This window comes from Bos javanicus, chromosome 1, assembly GCF_032452875.1.
Source record: "Bos javanicus breed banteng chromosome 1, ARS-OSU_banteng_1.0, whole genome shotgun sequence".
Lineage (NCBI taxonomy): Eukaryota > Metazoa > Chordata > Mammalia > Artiodactyla > Bovidae > Bos > Bos javanicus.
In genome coordinates, this window is record NC_083868.1 from 93669041 (window position 1) to 93692268 (window position 23228).

The 23228-nt window shown below is 33.4% G+C and overlaps 1 protein-coding gene and 1 pseudogene across 6 annotated transcripts in view; one reads left to right on the forward strand and one right to left on the reverse strand.

Moving 5' to 3' along the window:
• Positions 1-23228, reverse strand: part of NLGN1 (neuroligin 1) — a 956715-nt gene that overhangs the window by 517657 nt on the left and 415830 nt on the right. For 4 of the 6 annotated variants that reach the window (XM_061415492.1, XM_061415488.1, XM_061415493.1 and 1 more), the window contains exons 3-4: positions 8216-8275; positions 2128-2280 (exon numbers count right to left, since the gene is read on the reverse strand). In XM_061415492.1, the coding sequence (XP_061271476.1) occupies positions 2128-2280; positions 8216-8275 (213 nt within the window). The remainder of the gene's footprint in view (positions 1-2127; positions 2281-8215; positions 8276-23228) is intronic. The other 2 variants (XM_061415495.1, XM_061415494.1) reach the window with 1 other exon arrangement.
• LOC133247107 (peptidyl-prolyl cis-trans isomerase A-like) lies at positions 21087-21528 on the forward strand (annotated as a pseudogene).

Below are 23228 nucleotides of genomic sequence, written 5' to 3' on the forward strand. Positions count from 1 at the left end.
CAAAGTTTAGTACTTTATGGTGTAAGGGCAGATAAACATTAGGGTATGATGTCTCTTAGAGGAACAAAGGAGACCACTAAAGTTTAAATCTTAAATGTAGCAGCGCCAGAGCAAATATTTAACACTGGAAAAATTATCCATTATCAACCCCAACACTGCCTGCCATTATACAGATGAAGTTCTTCATTTTTTAACTGGTGAATCTTTTGGCCTGAAATCCAATCATTTAGAATACTCATTTAAAGAGGATACAAAGATCAAAGTCACGTCTTTATCAGTTCCAAATAAATTTTTAAAAATGGGCGAAACTTGTACTAGCATAACAGCACAAGTTACTCTATGAGATCTTATGTGAGTATAACCAATCATAGGCAACATGATGTAGGGCCAAAAGACTTTTTAAAATAAAATCACTGTATATAACTATGCAGATCTTCAATCCTTGAAAACACTATTACCATAATTTGGCATCTAATTTTGAATTTTCAATTGGAAAACTAGTCACTGCATCAAGATTTTCAATTTAATAAATTTAGAAAAATATGAGAATAATAAACATTAAAAACAATTTAGCTATAAACAGTGCCATAATTAAAGTTACATGCATTAAAGATAGTGAAGATTCTCACATTCAAATCTTGTCTAACAAACCAATGACAACACTAGGATATTTAAGATTAATTTGAGAAGATTATTATTAACATCTCTTTATATATCTTCTAACATGGAGAGTTTTCATTGGTGTGAGGTCATTCACCCCTATGTAGTGAAATTATAAGAACATCTGAACCAATGCATGATTACACATGATGGGTACTTGAACTGATGTGTATTTGAACAATGCTACAGAAATATTTTACACCTATATTGCTAGAGTGTATCTATTATATTATCTACCACATTCCAAATTCAAAACTGCACACTAGAAAAAGATCAAGTCTCACTTTGCTTTGCTAACACATCCCCTTCCCCAAAACACACAACCTTGATTGACAAAATTATTCCTTTTTATATTTTAAGATTGGCATAAACACAGAACTAGGATTACATAGAAGGGATTAGAATAATAATAACTAACACTGATGAGAAAAATAAACTGATTCTCAATGTGGCTAAAATAAATGATATTAACAATTATTGTGAAGGAGAATATAATTCAAACTTGTTTTTCAAAATGTTTCAGAGTAAAGAATGAGTGTAGTATCTCTTTGTGCCCAAGTAACATAAATTATAACTTCTAAGTGCATAGTAAGAGATAGGACTTTGATCAATTAAGATTTAAAAAACAACTTCTTGTAATAATTGTACTCTTAGCAAGTATTTTTAAAACACCACAGATAGAGGAGTTTTATTAAATGATACAGATTTTTTTACTCCTTAAATTGTGATAATACTGTAAAAAAATAAACTTATACAAGTAGAATAGCAAGTTTATACCTATTTCAGAGTACTTGATAATTTATTTTAAATAATAACACTGCTCTATACTTTTCTTCAAAAAACAAAAGATCTAGAGTTTGATTTTGTTTCACATGCATATACATTATTGAACACACTGACACTTTGTGAAATCAATGTATGTTTTGCAAATCAAATAATTCAACAAATGACATCTAAACAAAATATTTCTAATTACATGTGATAAGCTAAAAACAAACCAACACAGCAAAGGCAATCATTTCCCAAAGCTAGTCCATACACATATTCTTGAAGAGAATATAAACTAGTTTCTACGTTCCTGGCAAACCTCAGCCAATTTTATAGCATTGTAAAAAAGAAATGCAGAAGAGAGAAAAATCTGCCCATTAACTAATTCTTCTTAAGAAAGGCCCTGCCATTGCTGCTTTTCACATTTCTATACAGCCAAGCTAAGAAGAGCATTCTTCAACAATGTGAATAATGTCATTACCTTTTATCATTAAATATCAAAACTAACCCTAGCTGTCTTTTGTCAAGTAATTTATGAATATTTATAGAATTAATTGAAAATATAAAACATTTTGCTTCAAAATCAGCAAACATAGAACAATGAGTGAAAGGAAGCAAAGCAAAAAAAAAAAAACAAATCAAAACAAAATTATCACATCTTCATGGAATGATGCTGAAAAAAAAACAGAAACTTCTTACCGAGTACCCCAAGTCGATAGTTGACTGTGATGACGATCACATTGCCATAACTTGCCAAGACACTCCCATCATATAAATTTCCAGTCCCTTCCATATATGAGCCACCATGGATGTATACCATCACTGGTTTGGGACCCCCACTGTCCCGAATATCTGAAAAACAAATGATTGGCAACTGTTCTTATCCTCTACATGCATAATGAAGCAGAGAATATATTTTCCAATTTAGAAACAAGAGGGCATGATGTTAAAATAATTCTTTAAATTGTTGTCTTCGTTAAAGTGTTTCTTAAGCAACTTGTATTAAGATCTATTGCTGAAAAAAGCAATGAATATTTGTTGTTTTCTTTCTAAAATTTTGTTAAATATTATAAAACTGAATTACAAAATTTGGGATAATTGCAAGTAGGTGTGAATTTCAGTGCTATTTTTAATTGATTTCTGATGTGACTAGTATTGAAATAATAGAATGATAATGATTCTTAAAACTTCTTTTAACAATTGTTTAGACCGCCTTTGGAATTTATGAGCTAAAAACTAAGGACAATGCTATCACTGCTATTATGAATAAAACACTCTTTTCCCCATCTTAATTAATGTAAAGATTCATATTGAATGCATCATAATCACACTGAATAACTTATGCTCCAATTTGAGAACATAATTATAACATTATATTTTACAGAATTTGAAAGAAGTATCATTTAACTATTCAAGTACTATCAGATGAATTGCAGGCAATAGAGTGCAAAAATCTATATTTTTATCTTTGTTGCATTTAGGGGACTTTCATTCAAATGATATTTTTCAGTTCCATTCAAGTCATCTGTTCATTCAAATTACCCTTATCCTTTGAAAGAAGAAAACTGACTGACACTTTGACTCTATGATTTTGTCATGTAGACATTAGAGAAAATAGAGCTAAGTTCAAGTGAACAATTCTAAAGTTTAGAGTGATGTTGAAGTGATTTATACAGTTCTAAATTTTAATCAAATATATTTGCTTTTCTAAGATACTTTACCATGATTATGTAGCTTTCAACAGGGTCTAGAAATAATATATAAGGGAAACACTGGATAATTTTAAATGGTAAAAAATGTACTAATTTCTAGAGACAAAAAATGCTAAACTGTATATTGGTTAACATTGGAAGTGAAGTCACTCAACCGTGTCTGATCAATGGACTGTAGCCCACCAAGCTCCTTCGTCCATGTGATTTTTCAGGCAAGAATACTGGAGTGGGTTGCCATTTTCTTCTCCAGGGGATCTTCTTGACCCAGGGATCAAACTTGGGTCTCCTGCATTGTAGGCAGACTCTTTACCATCTGATCAACCAGGGACTGCATACTGGTTAACAAGGTTTTAACTGTTATATAAATTGAAATATTATATGTGTACATATATCTGTATGATTATGAATATGTACATACTTGAAACACTATTATATAATAGCCCATGATCTCTTCTACCCACAATTGAAACCAAATTACACCAAGTGTGTAATCTTTCTTTTTTAATGTTAATAGTAATAAAGTATCATTTAATATGGCTTTGTTTCTTTGCTTTTGACATATTTTATCAAACAAATCCCCTACATCATAACAATTGAGGTTTCAGCTTTCAGAATAGACTAATATGATACAAACTCATTGAAAAAACTAGTGATAATTTAGAGGCTGCTTTACATTGTTGTTTTAAAAAAAATAAGGTGACAAGCAGAAATGTGTCAATTTTTCTACTATAATAATCATTTTTTTCAATGAAAATCATTGTAAAATCAGGAATTGTAGCTCAACTTCTTAGTCCAGATTTTCAAGTTGGAGAAATAGCTAATTGTAGAATTTAGAGACATTTTTAAATGTCTAGTTTAAATTTGACTTAATATCTAGTATCAGTGTGAGTTTACCATACTCTCTCCTCCCCACAAATGTGTACTTGAGAAGTGTCTTTAAGTGGTGAGAGGAGGATACTCTGACATAAAAACCATCTACTAGACACACCCTACATTTAGTGAAAAAACCTAAATGTATTTTCTCCTTAAATCCATGAGAGGGAAATCATATTCACTCATTTGTAAGACTTGGGGGGCTCATAGAGATGTTAGGCTTATAGAAAGAAACAATTCTGAAATTGTCAAACTCTCCTCCTTAAATGCCTGTTCACTGCACACAGTTTTAGCTTATTTTTCTAGTATGTCTGGCACCGAAGAAGCAATAATAAATTATTAAATCAAAATCATTAACTGACTATTCACAGCAGACACTGTACTTTGCTAATTGTATGCTTGGAGGTAGCACAGAGGGAGGCTGTTTCAGAATTCTTCTTTAATTAAAATTACATAGAATTACAAAGCACCAACTGTGAACAGTAATGAAATCTTGGTAGAACCATTCTGTTCACCTGGAAAACAATATAGGCACACATTGAGAAGACCTGCCACATCTTATACACCTAATATAGCAGAATGGAGTAGACAGTGCCAGAATACACTGAAAATATGACAATAGATTCTAGGAGGGATTCTAAGTGGCATCTCTCTAGTTTCCTTTGAAAATTAGACTTGAAAGGATTACTGATTGATTGGGCTGATTTTAATTTCCAATTTGTCTTTCCAAACTTCTCAATGATTTCAACTTTGCTTAAGTACTTGAATGTGTCCAGCAGCTCTTTTCCAGAAAGTTCTATAAAATTCTAATGCTGTGTTCTAAACAATATTTATTTTTGCTTGAAGTAACCCTGAAGTTAATGCTAGGTAGTATATTAATCACCAACATAGGCAACACTCTTGTACATAAAAACTCAATAGTGCTAATAATAAGTTTGGGAAATGCCATATTACATTCCCATACTACAGAACAATTGCTAACTTTTGATAGTGCTTTATCAGAGTGGCTCACCTTTAGTGGCTCATTAAAAACTTTACTTTTGATAGCATTTTATCATAGGGTCCATCTTAGATTTTACTTTTCTTCATAGTCTACAGGTCTTTTCTGATGTAAATATAAATAGTAAATTGTTCAACTATAATAAAAATAACAACATAACAATAAAGGTAGACAGTTTAATATAAATATAAATTTTGATTTTATAAAGAACTAGACTCTATAAATGAAATTGATATACCAGATAACCTACTATTGAATACTATCAACTAATGCCATCATTTTAATAATAAAATTTGGAATAGCCACGTGGTCTTGAGTGCAAATATATCAGGTGTAATAATTAATAATGAATTTCTTAGAGCCATATTGTCCCTCTACTTTGTCTCATATGTTCCCTTAGAAATTAAATGCATTTCACCTAAGATATCTGACTTTGCCTGAACAGCTGCTACTGACCTCACTAAAATCAAAAGAATACTCTCAGAGACTAAAACACTAGGTCAGGTTTAGTAAAACTACAAATATTCCTAAAGTATGCTTATATTTTCTGTTATTTACAATGTCTTAAAGTTTTGCTAAGCATCTAGGTCTTTGAACTAAGGGAGAAGAAATACTATACACTACTGATTATTTTTATTCTAAAATTTTTACAGTAAAAAAAAATTTTTCAAGTTATAAACGAATAAACTGGAAACTGAGTAGGTATCTTGATTTTAAATTTTAGTAACTATTTTATCTTTCTGATAAATCAAAAATTTAAGCCAATGTAGCAAGTGCCAATAGCTCTAGAGCAGTCAATTGGGATTTATTCTTGCCTGACAACCAATATTTGAAGTCATAATTCCCTTTAACAGTCCTGGTGAATAATTATTAGTCACATAAGTACTTGAACATGTTTACTGGTTTCTTTTTTCTTAAAGGATTCATGAAGTTTTTAATTGCCCATAATTTAGAATTTGGGGGCATCTAACGCAAAGAGTCTGACACGACTGAGCGACTAAACTGAACGAATTTAACATTGGGGGTATTGCCTGAATCAAATCTTTCCCTGATACATTTAAAGACATTTCAAGAAATTTTTTGCCCTCTACTCATTTGATGAACCTCAATTATTATTCAAAGGTTTTTATCCTGGAGGGTATTTGAATTTATCCTTATCTGCTAAACAATTACCCAAACAACACAGAGGAATAAGAACTTGGATTGATTTCTTGGACTCTACACTTATGAGTCTTTAAAAATATTTACTGATTTGGTAACTCTTAGGATAACTGGCTTAATACTCAACCTAAATACTACCTGCCAATTTAAGTTGGGGTTTAGGATATTTTTAATGCCTATTTGAAAATGTTAAGTATGCTTCAAATTATGTCTATGAGATATACTTACATTTACAGGGCTTAGTTCACTATGGTTGTTCAGAGGTATCACTTGTAAACATGTAAATATCTTACTTGATGCTGTTTTACCAAAAGCAAAACAAAAGTAGCACATAAAATCAGCCATCAAAATATTTTTTTAAATGGGATATGATATAAACAAACATTGTGAGTATTCTGGGAAAATTTGGAATTACAAAGTTACATCAAGGTCCCCAAGTGTAAGCTGTTTTCATAGAGCACTAGGAACAACAACCCACGTCCTCAAGGTGAATAAATATCTTTGATGTTTTAATTCTTCAGATTTCCAACAGGGTTTAAAAAAATCACAATTTGTATTTTGATATTATAAATTTATTTTTAGCTATTTAGCATTAAAAATGACAATCTTGGGCAGCTATAAAGACTTATTTCAAGTATAATGACTGTGTTGTATTTAACATTTAACCCACTGGTAGTATTCATGGCAAATGAATATTTAATCAAATGTCATAAATTTCATTTAATCAAAATAATTCTTAAATTTTATAAAAACATTAACATCTAATAAATTTTTTAAACATTTAATCATTTGTTTCTATAATTTTCTATTCTGAAGTAGTTTATTAAATGTATATATCTTAATGAAAAAATCTCAATTGTTTAGTAAGAACACATTCATAGTTGTTCCTTATGGAACTAGCACTTCTGCTGGCCTGTGTGTGGATTATCTTGTTTTGGAAAATCTTTCTTACCACATTATTGTTTTCATGAGATTTAATTTCCAAGGTTCTGGGAATTATTTTTAAACCTAGGATTATATTAGTCATTTCTATAAGAATCATAAATAGGGTGGCATTAAAAAAATTAATTGGAGGCAAAATCATAACTAGGGTGGCATTAAAATAAAAAAACTAATTGGAGGCAAATGAGCTGAAAGACTCAATGGGCCTCTCTAGACACTCCATTTAATACCAGGTAAAGGTACATAATGGAATGAGAGATCTCAAATCAATCTAGTGAGTACTTACATGTACAGAGTATATCAGAATTGTAAGTCATAAGAAAATTGGAAAGAGAAAATAATTTTGATATTAGTATAGTATGAAGACATTATTACTTATAGTTAGCAATAATCTGAAATTCAGAATATTTTACTTGCCCATCTTCAAATTATGTGCCTTTGATATTAAAAGATATTCATTTAATCTTCTCAGAGTTCTTAAGTGGTTAAGTAAGGTGTACTACAATTATCTAAATAGGTGTATGCCTTTTACATCCATATCATTTTATTATTGATGTAATATTTAAGCACATAAACACAAAACAGTATTTTTTTAACCTAAATTATATTGCTCAAGAAACACTTTATATCAGCTTTTAGCTTGTCCTTCACGTTATTAGGTGTGTTTTTTTTTAAACAAATATAAAATGTCAAAATGAAACATTTTGTATTGGGTAAAATATTTACATAGATTAGAAAACATGCAAAAGGCGTACAAAGAGACTACAGGGAAGAGATTGTTAGTTCAAAGAATATGGACAAGTTTCAGTCAAAATGTGGAATGAAACATATCAAAAGTCAGTTCAAGAAAACAACAACAAAAAATGCCCCTCTTTTTAAAACGTTGTAATGGTTGGCATCAAAATCAAAATTTAACATTCATTTTTTAAAAAATTAAAAATGTATATTCATATGTAACAACAAGCAAGAAGACAAAACACATCAAAAACGGGAATTAAAAACAACTCTTCAAAAAAAGACAAGAAGCAAAAAAATAGAAAAGGGTGGAAAAAGTGATTGAGGCCCTTGTCATGCAAATAGATTGGGTGGAGAAAAATACCTTCATCTTCAGCACCGTCATTATCACCTAAATCATCTGTCTGTTTCTTTGTAAGGGGACCTAGGATTGAGAACGGAGAAATGGAGGGGAAAAAAAAAAAGACAATTCAAGAATAAACAAGACTGAGGGGAAAAAATAAGTGCAAATACTAAAATTCTCAAGGACTATTTCCAAAAAGCATGGGGGAGTGATTATATCAAAGTTGGTTATCTATTTTGTTAAAAAAAAAAAAAAATTCCCTTTCCCCAAAATATCTCAGATTTGGCTTGTGAATATATCCAGCATAAAAAATACATATGGTTTGAAAGTCACATCATAAGCAAAGGAAATGATTTTTTTTAATACCAACTGCATACAAAAATGTTAACAGTTTTATTAGCTGAAAGAATTTAATTTATTCAGTGTCTTTTCTAATTTGAATTGGTGACAACAATAAAGAAAGTAGGCCAAACTCATTCATTAATTTGGGACAATATAATACCATTAGGGAAAACAGAGATATAAAAATTTTTAGGGTTTTTTCTTTTCTTTTCTTTTTCTTCTGTTTTATTGTAAAAGCATTAACACTTAGGTTTTACGCATTTTTATGTCACACATTTTTCAAAACTGTGATTTTTTTTAAAATTACTTGTCATTACACAAATATTTCCCCATGTGTTTTGATTAAAAAGTAGCCGTGGATTTAAAACCTTTGCAACTTGCACAAATGTATGAATAAATAATCTCATCGTTTGGTAGAACAAAGGTACCACTGTAGAAGTCAGTGTTCGTAATTAAGGCAGGTACAGACTCAGGGCTTATATTTCATAATCAGTTTAGAAATATAACGAATTATGCCCTAGTGCAATTTCATGCCCAGTGTAGTTATTTATAATGGGTCATGTTTTAGGATAATAATTGTATTAAAATACTGTGAATGTTTAATAAATGTTTTATTATTCTTAACAATATTAATTTGCTAAGAATAAAGTAGGACACCAAAGGGGAAGTCAAAGACCATATGAAAGTAATTTTAAGCATCACATAATTGACATATTCAGCACACAAAAAAGCATGTGAAGCCCTACATTTCTTTTTGTTTCCACAACCATTTAATTTGTATGGCATTTCATAATCCTCATGCAAAAAGCAATCATTACAAACACATAACACTCAAGTTAAAAGACAGCCAACCACATAACCATAAGCAAGAGAATTTTGTCATGCATAAAATAACAGCTATAGAAAAAGGAAGGAAAAAAAGAGGACTGAACACCATATGTCGATTTTAATAATATAAATAGTAAAGAAGCAGGCATTAATTCTAAGCACACTTGATAGGAAGGGACTGTTAAACATTTTGAGAAAGATTTCTAAGTCTTTTCAGCGATTACCATGTATTGTTTGTAATTCAAAACTACATTTAATATCACAGCCTTCAGAGAATAAAAAACACCATCCCAGGAAACGGAAAAAAATGAGACATATATGAGTATCATCAGCTCAAGCGGACAGCCTTGAAAAATAGGAATAACTGGCAAAGATCAAAAATTGGAAATAGAGAAATTGATGATGTAACAGAAGGGACCCATTGATTACTCAACTGTAATGTCATGGTTTCAAGGCCATTCCCAATACAGAGGAGCTCTACACAGTAGATTAAATGGTAAATTTCATAGTCCTGCAAGTAATCATTCCATTGAGAAGAAAAACTAGATGAAAGCAATAGTTTTCAATTAGCACTCCTTTGCAAGTTCACAGAAATCAAAATTTCTTGAATATAACCCTGTTTAAATGAAGAAAGTGTCCTCAGTATTATATGATGTTCATGCAACAATGTTGCTGCATTTCTGAAAAATAGAAGAACATTAATTTCAATTTTTAAATTACTGTATCAGAACTATATTTGAAATATTGAATATCTTACACCATGTAAAATATTAGACTTAGAAAAATGTTTAACTCTTCTGTAATTACCTAAAGGAATAAATTAATAAACCTCAACAAATATATTTTCTTGCATTTCTATTTTCAAGGACACCATATAAAAATTATGGTTTTATTTACCAGTTAACAACACAGATTAAAGTACAGGATAGTTTCTTATTGATGCCAAAATACATCTGTTTTCCAATTTTAGCTAAATTACTTAATTTGCTTAACTCTTGGCTATATTAGGAAACCCTTAATGTAAGTTTGTTTTGAGGTGGAATGTGGCCAGGGTAGTTCTCAGGTTGTGCTAGAGCAGCACTTTGTTACATGGAAGACAGGTTTCATAAGCAGCCTTTGAATCCAGCTAGTCAAGTGTAACTGAGAAGGCAATGGCACCCCACTCCAGTACTCTTGCCTGAAAAATTCCACGGACGGAGAAGCCTGGTAGGCTGCAGTCCATGGGGTCGCTAAGAGTTGGAAACGACTGAGAGACTTCACTTTCACTTTTCACTTTCATGCATTGGAGAAGGAAATGGCAACCCACTCCAGTATTCTTGCCTGGAAAATCCCAGGGACAGAGGAGCCTAGTGGGCTGCCATCTATGGGGTCGCACAGAGTTGGACACGACTGAAGCGACTTAGCAGTAGCAGCAATGTGAGCTCAAATTTTTCTTTGCTAAATTGTTATTTCAATAATTTTTGGAGACAAACGTAAACCCTATCACAATTACATGAAGTGTGTGGCTCTATATCTCTCTTGGAAGATATCTTTCTTTCTCTTCTTAGGGTGCCCAAGGCAATTTACATGATTTGGGAAATCATTCAGGTTCTACAGCCAAGAGTCAGTAGTTTTAATACTTGACACACACACAAAATTGTTAGCTCTTGGTCTAAATGAAATAAGATAGCAAAAAAATTTTATTAACACAATATCTCCCAGTTGTCTGCATGGCGAACATAGTTCTCAGTTGCTATCTGCCTCTGGGTCTATATTAGTAGATATACCAGGGAAATGATACTATGTCTGTGGGAGAACTTTTCCACACAGGGCATGGCTGAACCAGCTTTGTGCTACATTATTTATAATCGCTTTTCATATTCAGAAAGTTGCAATGATCTTAACTGATGTGAGATAATGATTACAAACATACATGGAACATCTTTTACTGTGGCAAATCTGAAGGGTTAGAAACATACAGATACTGCTTCAGCATCATGAACAGATGAGGGCATCATTATTCAAAGGAAGTGTTAAGCCACTTTCTCAACTAAAGAATTCCATTTACTGAATACTATTTGAGAAAAAAGAAAGTGAACTCACTCAGTTGTGTCCAACTCTTTGAGACCCCGTGGACTGTAGCCTACCATGCTCCTCTGTCCATGGAATTTCCCAGGCGAGAGTACTGGAGTGGGTTGCCATTTCCTTCTCCAGGGAATCTGCCTGACCCAGGGATCAAAGCCGGGTCTCCCGCATTGCAAGCAGATGCTTTGCCATCAGAGCCACCAGGGAAACCCTGGTGAATACTCTTTAGTAGGTTTTATTTAAAATTTTCTTGTTGGATATTAAATTGTTTCCACATTGCGGATTTCAGTAGCATTTTAGATTTTAGTGGGTCAAGCACAGTTGGGTTTTCTTAACATCAAGAATTTTTTACACATCTGATTTTTTGAAGGGTACCTGGGAAGACGGGCTGATAATTTTCCAGCAAGAAAAAAAAAAGGATTATAAAAAGAAAGAAAACAGATTTCCTTTATCTTATGTGCCTAAAGGCACTGAGAACAAATATCTGAGAGGTTTTGGGTTGCAAACTGAGAAACTAGAGTAAATATGTTTATGGATTATAGAAATATCTCTACATGATCTCAAGATTCATCATTCCCAAGCTGGAAAGAAAACCATTTCCTTGATCTCTCTTCTTTCTAGAATATTAGCAACTCTGTCTCACTTTTCCTTTATTTCAATCTGTTACTGTTGATGTAATTACTGATGCTTAAAAATTTTAAGTAGAAATATTTTAAGGGGTAATTGTCATTCATTTTCTAACAAAAACAGGCAACCACTATTTAGAGACCATGCATTCCAGCAAGTTGATCACCATGATTTCCTCAAAGGGCAAAATATTTACTGTTCATCATAAATAACAATCATTATCAACATTCCAACCACAGCTTATGCTTCTTTTAAACTACAAATAGTGCATCTTCAAAACCAGCAGTTTAAATGGGCATCTTAAATCACCAAAGTATAAAGGAAATGAGTCCTCTAAAACCTGAGTGTGGAAGTGATTTATTCTATATTGAAACTCCATAGGGTCTGTCCTCCTTGAGGAACTCACTCATAACTCTTATGAGAGTTAATAGGAAAGCAGATCGCATGTCTTTTAGAAATGAAGTGAGAGTAATTACTATATTTTATATCTCCCACAGCCAATAAATAGATTCAGCGATGAAACAATAGGACTAAGAAAGGTACAGGAACTTCTAACCATGAACTTTGAACTCATTTAAATCCAAAATAGTTCCTTTTCCATTAACGTAAGTATAATTCAAAGTATCATCCTTTACAAAAGATGCATGATGCATTCTTACATTTCAGAATCTGACCACAGTGCCTTTTATATTTTGAAAAAGGAATAAAAATATCAGCATTTCTCTGTAGTTAACTGTAGAATAATTATGAGCACCGAAATAATTACTATCCACCCACATTAAAGCTGCTTTTTATCATTCCCTTTGATGAAGGTCTAATATACTTTAAGTCTCAAATACATTAGAACTGATTATAAATTCCTTCATTACAGGTTCAATTCAGCAGAAATTATTCATACTTTGTGTCACACATATCTGCAAAAAAAGGCAAGTAGGTTGAGGGTATCACTAGCTTCTGATTCAGAAAGCTGTCCATGAGAAATGTGTCCTTCTTAAGAGAATACGTGTGGAAATTTTAGAATTATTGAGAGCTCCCGGCTCCAGTGAGTCCCATCATCATGGAGATGGAGAACCCTGGCTAAAGACACTGCTGTACTCTTTCCCCACCCTCTTTACCCAACAGCCTTTGAGGTACACTGACTGTAAAAGATTCCTAAGGCAGTTTCCACAGAATGGGAAAATCTAAGAACATAGTCATTGTTGTTTTGGAGCCACTGGAAGCTAGCTAAATCTTTTCAGGGATGTTGTTAGGACAAATTTATTTACAAAACTAAGATCAAGGATGTAAAAATCTAACTATGTCTGAAGAATATATGGAGGACAACACTAGACTTCAATACAGTTTAAATAAAAACAAGTATATTATTATATCTGATTTTTTCCAAATTGATAAACATTTAAATACAATGACTTTAAAAATCAAATATCACAACAATTGGTGTCATTGAAAAGGTATTAAATTTTACCCATTGAAATTTATTCTATTTAATATAACTGCAATATATATCTCTTAAGAATGTAGAAATGCGGGAAAGTAATTGACTTGGAATAATACTCATTAATTTACTAACACTATACTACTTAAAGTTATCACTCTTCTTAAACAATCGATTATATGAACATGTATCAAAATATTATACCAAAAATATTTTCCTGAAAAATTTTCAATTAAAAAATATTTTTGAATAATGCCATAAATCCACATTATGATAAAATTAAAATGTAATGCAAACAGCTGTAATGAGATACTAGAAGCAAACTTTGGAACAACTGATAGTTTTCAAAGAATCCATCTATTGTGCAAATTTTGATAGCACTAATATGCCATTCATGACGTTTCAGTATCCTTTAGGTAAGCTGACTGTTTATGGTAGTGGTTCATATGTACACAAGCTATGGAAATTGATTTCCAAGGTTATGAAAGCAGTAGCATTCTCTATATTTACCCTTGTGTTTGAAGAAATTGCCAATATGAACACAAAACATATTCCCTCAGACAGTTCTTTAGGGAAGAATACAGATGAAAACATGATGTTTGGGAAAAAAAGAGACACTGTTGTTAGAATCCAGAAACAGAGGAAGAACAATTTTGGTCCCAGAGTGTTCTAAATAGTGTTCTTAGTGTTTTAAATAACACTGAACTGAAGAAGTACTTATTTATATTTATATGAAAAGTGAGTTTTTTCTTCATAAAATTACTTTGACTGTAACACTTTAAAGTCAAAAGCAATCCTGTCTAAAATAAAAATGATAAGATCTGGGAGAAAATTTTTAACTAGATAAAAAGTAAACTAGGTTAACCCCTAATCTGAGCATCACCAAATTTATACATGCTCATTTTATTTTTTAACACTATATTTGTTTGATTTAAAAAAAAATGCACATGCAATATTGCATAGCTTGAAGAATGTCAGAATAATGTTCCTTTCCCATCTGGGACAATGTGGCTGTCTGCTATATAAACCCTTCAGTACTTTGTGAGGATACATTCTGTACTGCCCTAGCTTTCCACATATTATCCAGAGATGTACTTGGAGTATGATGAGGATACAAGTGCCATCAGATGCTCAGAGATATCTCAACTTGGCTAGATGATTGGGATGGCATCAATAGTCCAACTTCCCTCTCATGGCTGCCAATATTCAGTCATTGAACAAATGTTTAATATATTATGTTCCGTCCTCTAGATATACGGTGGGCAAAAAAGCAAGACATTTGCCCTTATGAAAATTCCTTTTGTGGAGAAAGAAACACTGAACAAATAATCACACACATAAGTGCATATTCAAAAACTGTGTTAAGGATATTAAGTCTTGATGTTAGCAGATGTTATACAAAGGGATCTGGTTGAGCCCAGGCAGTTTTCACTGAATAAGTGCAGTGTAGCCTGATTACTGAAGGATAAGTGAGTACTAAGCAGGAGAAAAAGCTGCAAATGGGTAAGTAGTGTGGGAAGATGTTCGACAGAAAAATATAGCACATGCAAAGTCTTAAAATGAGAAGGAAACTGAAGGTCAGTGTGGCTGCCAACTATGGTGTAGAACAGAGTAGTGAGTGATGACAATGAAGAGACAGACAGGCATCATTCCGAGCATGCAGCTCTTTCAGCCTGGGGAATTTTTTTCTTAATCCTAAAAGCAACATGAAGCCATTTAAAAGATTTAAGCACAAACTGATAAACTCTGCTCTATTTGAATCTTAAACAGAAAATCAGAAAGAGGCAAAGTCATTCTAATAAATGTGACAGAGGAAACTTTATATAGGTTTTGGATTATATTTTTTATCAGACAAAAGTAGCTATATGTCACCAAAAAATGAAATCTAAGATACTAGCATATCTGAGATTTTATAAATATTTTAAAGCTTTCTATTAAATCCATACATGGATTTATTTTGCCTGAAAATCAACACACAGAAAATTAATATATCCTAATTATTCTTATATTCATAGAAAAATATAGCCCACAAGCTTATTCCTTTTTGGAGATTTCATTCCCATCTCAGTATATCAGGATGGCCAGCATGTCTACCTCAAAGTCAGTTTTAACTCCTATCATAGGTTTTGCTTTTTCTTTGTTTCTAAACTATAAATCTAGAAATAGTCTTGAACCATTCCTTCTTCCTCCCTTTTGCCTTAACCAGACTTCATTAATTTTTCAAGAGAAATTTTGTTCCTGTCACTTTTCCCCCAAACTATTACTAGCCTGATCTGTGGCCACCGTTGCCGCATGCTTGAATTATTCTAGTAGTCTTATAGTTGCTCCCACTGTTGTCCAGACTCTAGACTGTCTCCCAAGTCATCCTGTAGTCCATAAATCTTCAAAGTAGTAGATTACAATAGTTGTGAACCAAAAAAGAAGATTTAATAATTATCGTCAACTAAAATGTACACACATTCAACTCTTTCTAAGACTAAAATTGCAAGCACTCCAAGGGAATGGGAATGTGAAAGCATGTACAGCAATTTTGTACTGTGAGTTTTAAAATAGTTTTAAAGACAGATGAAAACTAAACATAGTTTAACACTCATTTTGATGTTTTAGAAATTCATGAGCAAAAATACGATTTTTTAAAATTCAAAATGGAAACAAATCATGTAAAATATGTTTTTTAAATACAGTTCAGATTAGTGTTTATTAAACACTATTTTCGTTGTTTCACTACTCTGTTTAAAAACATTTACTATCTCCTTATTCTGTATTATCTTAGACTAAATGCCCAAGAGTGAACCATAAGACACTCCTATTCTTTCTAGATTTCATCTTTTCATTCTACTGCTTTCCAAAATAAATCACATCTGAATTCTAATAAATATTTAAAGAGGAGCTAACACCAATTCTTTATAAACTCTCCCAAAAAAGATAAGAGAAGAGAATGCTTCAAGATTCATTATGCGAAGCCAGCATTACTCTGATATCAAGATCAAACAAACAGACTACAGAAAAGAACAGTACAGGAATATCAGAAAAAGTATCAGAAAAAGAAAAGTATAGGAATATCCCTGATAAATGTGGATGCAAAACTCCTCAATAAAATTTTAGCAAACCAAATTCAACAATATATTAAAGGGAATCACGTACCATGATTGAATGGGATTTATTCAAGGATTTATTGAACCATTCAAGGATGATTCAATATTCACAAATTAATGTGATGATATCACATTAATAAAGTAAAAGATATAAGTTAAAGATCATCTAAATAGATACAGAAAAAGTACTTGGAAAAGTATCTTGGAAAGAAAAAGTACTTGGAAAGATATTAAGTATCTTTTCATGATAAAAAAAAAAAAGAAACCAAAAAAAAAAACTTTTGTCAAATTGTAAACGGGTAGGTATCTCAGCCTAACAAGCGTTCTGTATAACAGACAAGTGTATAGGTAAAATCATATTCAGTAGTGAATTACTGAAAGCTTTCCTCTAAGATCAGAAACCAGAAAAGGATGCTTATTTTCACCACTTTTTTCAACATAGTATTTGAAGTTCTATCCAAAATAATTAGCCAAGAAAAAGAAATAAAATATATCCATCATATAAGAATAAGCAAAAACTATCTACTTGCAAATGACCTGATATCATATATATAAACCTTTAAAGTTACCAGCCAAAAAATTGTTAACATTAATAAACTATTTCAGTAAAGTTTCAGAATATAAAATCAATATATAAAAATCAGTTGTGCTTCTATAGCAATGAAATATAAGAGAATTTATGAAAACAATCTGATATATAACACCATCAAAAAATTAAAATTCTTAGTAATACATTTAACCAAGCAAAATATTTATACAGTAAAAATTATAAGACATTGATGGAAGAAATTGAAGAGGACTCAAATAAATGGAAAGATATTCCATGTTCATAAACTGAAAGAATTAATATTTTTAAAAAGCCCATACTAATTGAAGGGATCTACAGATTCAGTGCAATACCTATCAAAATTCTAGTGACATTTTTCACAGAAATAGAACAAAAAAATTCTAAAATTTGTATGAAACCTCCAAGATTCCAAATAACTCAAACACTTTTGAGAAAGAATAACAAAGCTGGAGGTGTCACACTTACTGACTTCAAATTGTATTACAAAGCTACAGTAATCAAACAGTATGCACTCATATAAAAAATAGATACACAGATCAGTAGAACAGAATAAAGACTCCAGAAATAAAAACATGCATAAATGGTCAATTAATTTTCAACAGTGGAACCTAGAATATACTATAGAGAAAGGAGAGTTTCTTCAATAAACAATTTTGGGAAAACTGGACAACTACATGCAAAAGAATGAAATAAACCCCCATCTTACATCATACACAAAAACATAATAATACATTATTAAAAATACATTAATAATACATTTATTATAAAAATTAATAATACATTAATAAAAACTCACAATGCATTGTGACTTGAAAAAAAATATGAAACATTAAACTCCTAGAAGAAAACATCTTTGTCATTGATCTTAACAATGATTTTTTTTTAATCTGATACCAGAAGACAACTAAAGCAAAAATAAACAAGTGGGACTACATTAAACTGAAAAACTCTGCACGGAAAGGAAACGATCAATAAAACGAAAGACAACCTATGGAATGGGAAAAAACAATTGTAAACCCCATATCCAATAAGAAGTCAATGTCTTAAAATGTATAAGGAACTCATTCAACTCTGTAGCATACAACAATAAAAATATTCAGAACGTGAATACACATTTTTCCAAAGAAGACCTACAAATTATAAACAGGTACATGAGAAAGTTCTCAGCATCAATAATCATCAGGTTAATGTAAATCAAAACCACAACTAGATATCACCTCACCATCTCTTAGGATGTCTCTTATCAAAAAGACAAGAGATAACAAATGCTGGAGAGAATGTAGAGAACAATGAACCCCTATACACTGTCAGCAGGAATGTAAATAGGGACAGCCATTATGGAAAGAGTATGGAGGTTTCTGAAGAAGTTAGAAGTTGAAGTACCATATGATTTAGCAATCCCTCTTCTAAGTATACATCCAAAGGAAATGAAATCATTATCTCAAAGAGATGTCTGTACTTCCATGTTCATAGCAGCATTATCCACAAATAACAAGGTATGGAAACAAGCTAAGTGCCCATTGGCACATGAATGGACAAAGAAAATGGAGTGTATATATTTACCACCCCACCCTTTAGTTAGTGTGTTAGTCATTCAGTCATGCCTGACTCTTTGCGATCCCATGGACTGTAGCTCACCAGGCTCCTCCGTCCATGGAGTTATCCAGGCAAAAATACTGGAGTGAGTTGCCATTTCCTTCTCCAAGGGATCTTCCCGACCCAAGGATGGAACCCAGATCTCCTGCACTGCAGGCAGATTCTTTACCATCTGAGCCACCAGGGAAGCCCATATATACACACAATAGAATATTACTCAGCTTCAGAAAAGAAAGAAAGAGTCTGCTTTGTAGTAAAATGGATGAACCTGGGGGGCATTATGCTAAGTTAACAAACCAGAAAGACAAATAGACAAATATTCAGTTCAGTTCAGTTCAGTCGATCAGTCGCGTCCGACTCTTTGCGACCCCATGAATTGCGGCATGCCAGGCCTCCCTGTCCATCACCAACTCCCAGAGTTCACTCAGATTCCCATCCACCGAGTCAGTGATGCCAACCAGCCATCTCATCCTCTGTCGTCCCCTTCTCCTCCTGCCCCCAATCCCTCCCAGCATCAGAGTCTTTTCCAATGAGTCAACTTTTCGCATGAGGTGGCCAAAGTACTGGATTACTTTGCCAACAAAGGTCCGTCTAATCAAGGCTATGGTTTTTCCAGTGGTCATGTATGGATATGAGAGTTGGACTGTGAAGAAAGCTGAGCGCCGAAGAATTGATGCTTTTGAACTGTGGTGTTGGAGAAGACTCTTGAGAGACAAATATTACATGGTGTCAATTAACACATGGAATGCTTAAAAGTCAAATGTATAGAAAAAATATAAAAATAAGTGGTAGGGTTTGCAAGGTCTGGGAGTGGGAGAAATAGAGAAGGGTAAAAACTTTCAGTTATAAGATGAAGATGGTTTGAGGATCTAATGCACAACATGATAACTACAGCCTTAGGTGATAACAGTGTACTGCATAACTGAAATTTTTAAGAGAGCATAAGTTAAATGTTCTTACCAAACATATGTGAGGAAAAACCAAATAATAAAAATAGAATGCTTCTCTTCCCATTGTAAGTCTCGTCACTATTTCACAGAAGCGCACTCTTGCACTCACATCTTGGGTGTTTTATCCCATAGCATTAATTCTTTAAAGTTCTATTTATAATAAACTCAGAGAGGAGAAGATGAGATGGATATCATAGGGCATCTCCTCAACAATAATATGTAAAAAGTTTTTACCCTGAAAAAAGGAGTACTACTGTATTTTTCTGCCTCAACTGCTGTATTCGGGATATGAACTACAGGTAAGTTCTATATGCCTCAGCAAGACCTGATTGTGAAAATACCTTGATTCATGGACATCACTCTATTTTAGGTCCATGAGTTAGATAAATAAATTGAGCCAGTAATTATTAAGATCCTATTATCCAAGTGGGTCTCACTGGGAAAGAAAACAGTGAAGCAAGTCCTCTAATGCTGAAGTCCTAGGTAAGCCTAGTGGCTGAATGTGTGTTCCTGAGATGACTATGTGAGTTTCCAGTCTCCTGCATGCCTGTCCTTGTTAATCATCTGTGATCCCCAATGAAGCAGTTTTACTCTTTCTACTCCATGTACTCAAGCCCACAGGGGTTGACTCTCTCTTACCATGTGATCTCGAATCTGTTGGGGACACAGTTCTGTGCTTTCTCACCTGATGTAATAAATGTCAAGTTTACACTGGATACTGTAGAAACACTTTTGAATCCAGTGATCAAATGGCCAGATTCATAGGGCAGACACTAGAGCTGGAAAGGGACCCTACTGAGTGACTATCAAATCCTCGCTTCACAGGTCCTCAACAAAACGAAAGTAGAGCGTGAAATGACTTTACCTGGCCCCAGAGCTGGTCAAAAGCAGCGCTAGGTCAAGATTTCAGGTTTCTTACCTAATGAGCTCCTTTAAAATAAGCCACATGGCAATAAAGGACAAGCAGGAAAATGGAAAAACTGAGTGTGGAAGTATCAGATATAATATAGATATTTTTTAAATAAACCACAAACTGATAGACTTATCATAATTATATTACAACTAAAAGCCTTTAGGACTTCCCTAACCAGTATTTTATTTAGAAGTCATTGAAATTAAACTTTAAATAAAAATAAATATTTACAGAAACACCTTTAAATGGAAAAACCAGAAAAAATATTAAAAACAAGCCAATAGACTAGGAAGGACGAGGATCACAGAATTTAAACAAAATAAGTAATGTAACTTAAGAGGGACAACTTCCTCACATTGAATATTATTAGTAAACTAAATTGCTATGGAATAATTTAAGTGCAGACAAATGAAGTATTCAACCTGACTTAAAAGAGGAGCAAGAGGCCTTGTAGACACAGCCACCCCAGAGCCTCCTGTGCTGTCTAGACATGGTCAACCCCACCATGTTCTTCGACATCGCTGTCAACAGCGAGCCCTTGGGCCATGTCTCTTTCAAGCTGTTTGCAGACCAAGTTCCAAAGACAGCACAGTGGTGACTTCACATGCCATAATGGTACTGGTGGTAAGTCTATCTATGGCAAGAAATGTGATGAGAATTTCATCCAAGCATACAGGTCCTGGAATCTTGTCCATGGCAAATGCTGGCCCCAACACAAATGGTTCCCAGTTTTTCATCTGCACTGCCAAGACTGACTGGTTGGATGGCAAGCATGTGGTCTTTGGCAAGGTGAAAGAAGGCATGAATATTGTGGAAGCCATGGAGCTCTTTGGGTCCAGGAATGGCAAGACCAGCAAGAAGATCACCATTGCTGACTGTGGACAAATCTAATAAATTTGAATTGTGGTTTACTTAACCACCAGACCATTCCTTCTGTAGCCCAGGAGGGTACCCATTCACCCCCATCTGCTTGAAATATCCTATAATCTTTGTGCTCTCACTACAGTTCTTTGGGTTCCATATTTTCCTTATCCCCTTCCAAGTTTAGATGGATTGCAAAGTTAAATTTATGATTATGAAATAAAAACTAAACAATTAAAAAATAATAATAAGAGCAAGAGCAGCTAGGGCTAATGCACAGCCTTATAGGCCAATGAAATAGTGAAATGCTCTGTTGTTCAGTCACCCAGTCGTGTCTGACTCTTTGTGACCCCATGGACTGCAGCATGCCAGGCCTCCCTGTCCCTCACCATCTCCCAGAGTTTACCCAAGTTCATGTTCATTGCATAGGTGATGCCATCCAGCCATCTCATCTTCTGAAGCCCTCTTCTCCTTCTGCCATTGATCTTTCCCAGGATCAGGGACTTTTGCAATGAGTCGTCGTGCAGATTAGATGACCAAAATACTGGTGCTTCACTTTTAGCATCAGTCCTTCCAGTGAATATTCAGGGTTGATCTCCCTTAAGATCAACTGGTTTGATCTCCTTGCTGTCCAAGGAACTTTCAGGAGTGTTCTCCAGCACCACAGTTGGAAGACATCAATTCTTGGGCATTCTGCCTTTTTTGTAGTCCAGAAAATGCTCTGTACAGGTCAGCAAATTACTTGTTGTCCAGAAACCTCTACTCTAGCACCTCAGATGCTTTAGCTCTAGCCCCTTCCCCAGATGTCTCCAGTGTAGCAGATTTACGAAACTAAAGGATTGATGCCTGGCACAGCAGGGGGCTCCCAGCACCAAAAGACATCGCTATATAGGCTGATAGTCTTTCTGACTAGAAAATTTATATTTTAAATATTACCTCTGGACTAATCTGAAAGACGTTTCTAAACCCAGAAGCCTATGACTCTAAAATGTATTTCCTAAAATATACAGTAATACTTTTTGGTATTGTGAATGTGTTTAGAGACAGATATGTGTGTGTGTGTGTATGTGTTTCATTGTTTGTTGTTTGCTGTTGTTCAGATGCTAAATCGTGTCCAACTCTGCAATCCCATGGCCTATAGCCCACCAGGCTCCTCTGTCCATGGGTTCTATACACAAGAATAGTGTAGTGGGTTGCTATTTCCTTCACCGGGGGATCTTCCAGGACCAGAGATCGAACTAGCATCTCCTATATTGGCAGGAGGATTCTTTACCATAAACCACCAAGAAGCCTGTATATATAGGTTTAGAGACAGATATATATATATATATATATATATAGGTTCAAATACTGACTCTTTCATGTGCCAATTGTGTAACTTTGGACATGTTTTTTAACTTCATAGATTTCTTAGCAGCCCAATGCCAATGCCCCTTAAATATTGTTGTAATAATTAAGGCACCTAGGAAAGGGCTTAACATAGAGAAGTTTGGTTAAATTTTTGCTTGTCTTTCACCTCTCTCCTATCCATTGACTCAAAACAAATTCTTAACATGCACACACATACACACACACTCACACATATACTTCCTTTCATAACAGGTTCTAAAGAAAAAGGACTTAGAATTAGGTCATTCCCACTCAGTCATCTACCAGCTATGTGACTTTTGCAATGTTCTTATGCTCTGTATTACTCAAGCATCTTTAAATATAAAGCTGGAAAATGTCAACAGAATAGAATCCAGTAAGACTGTT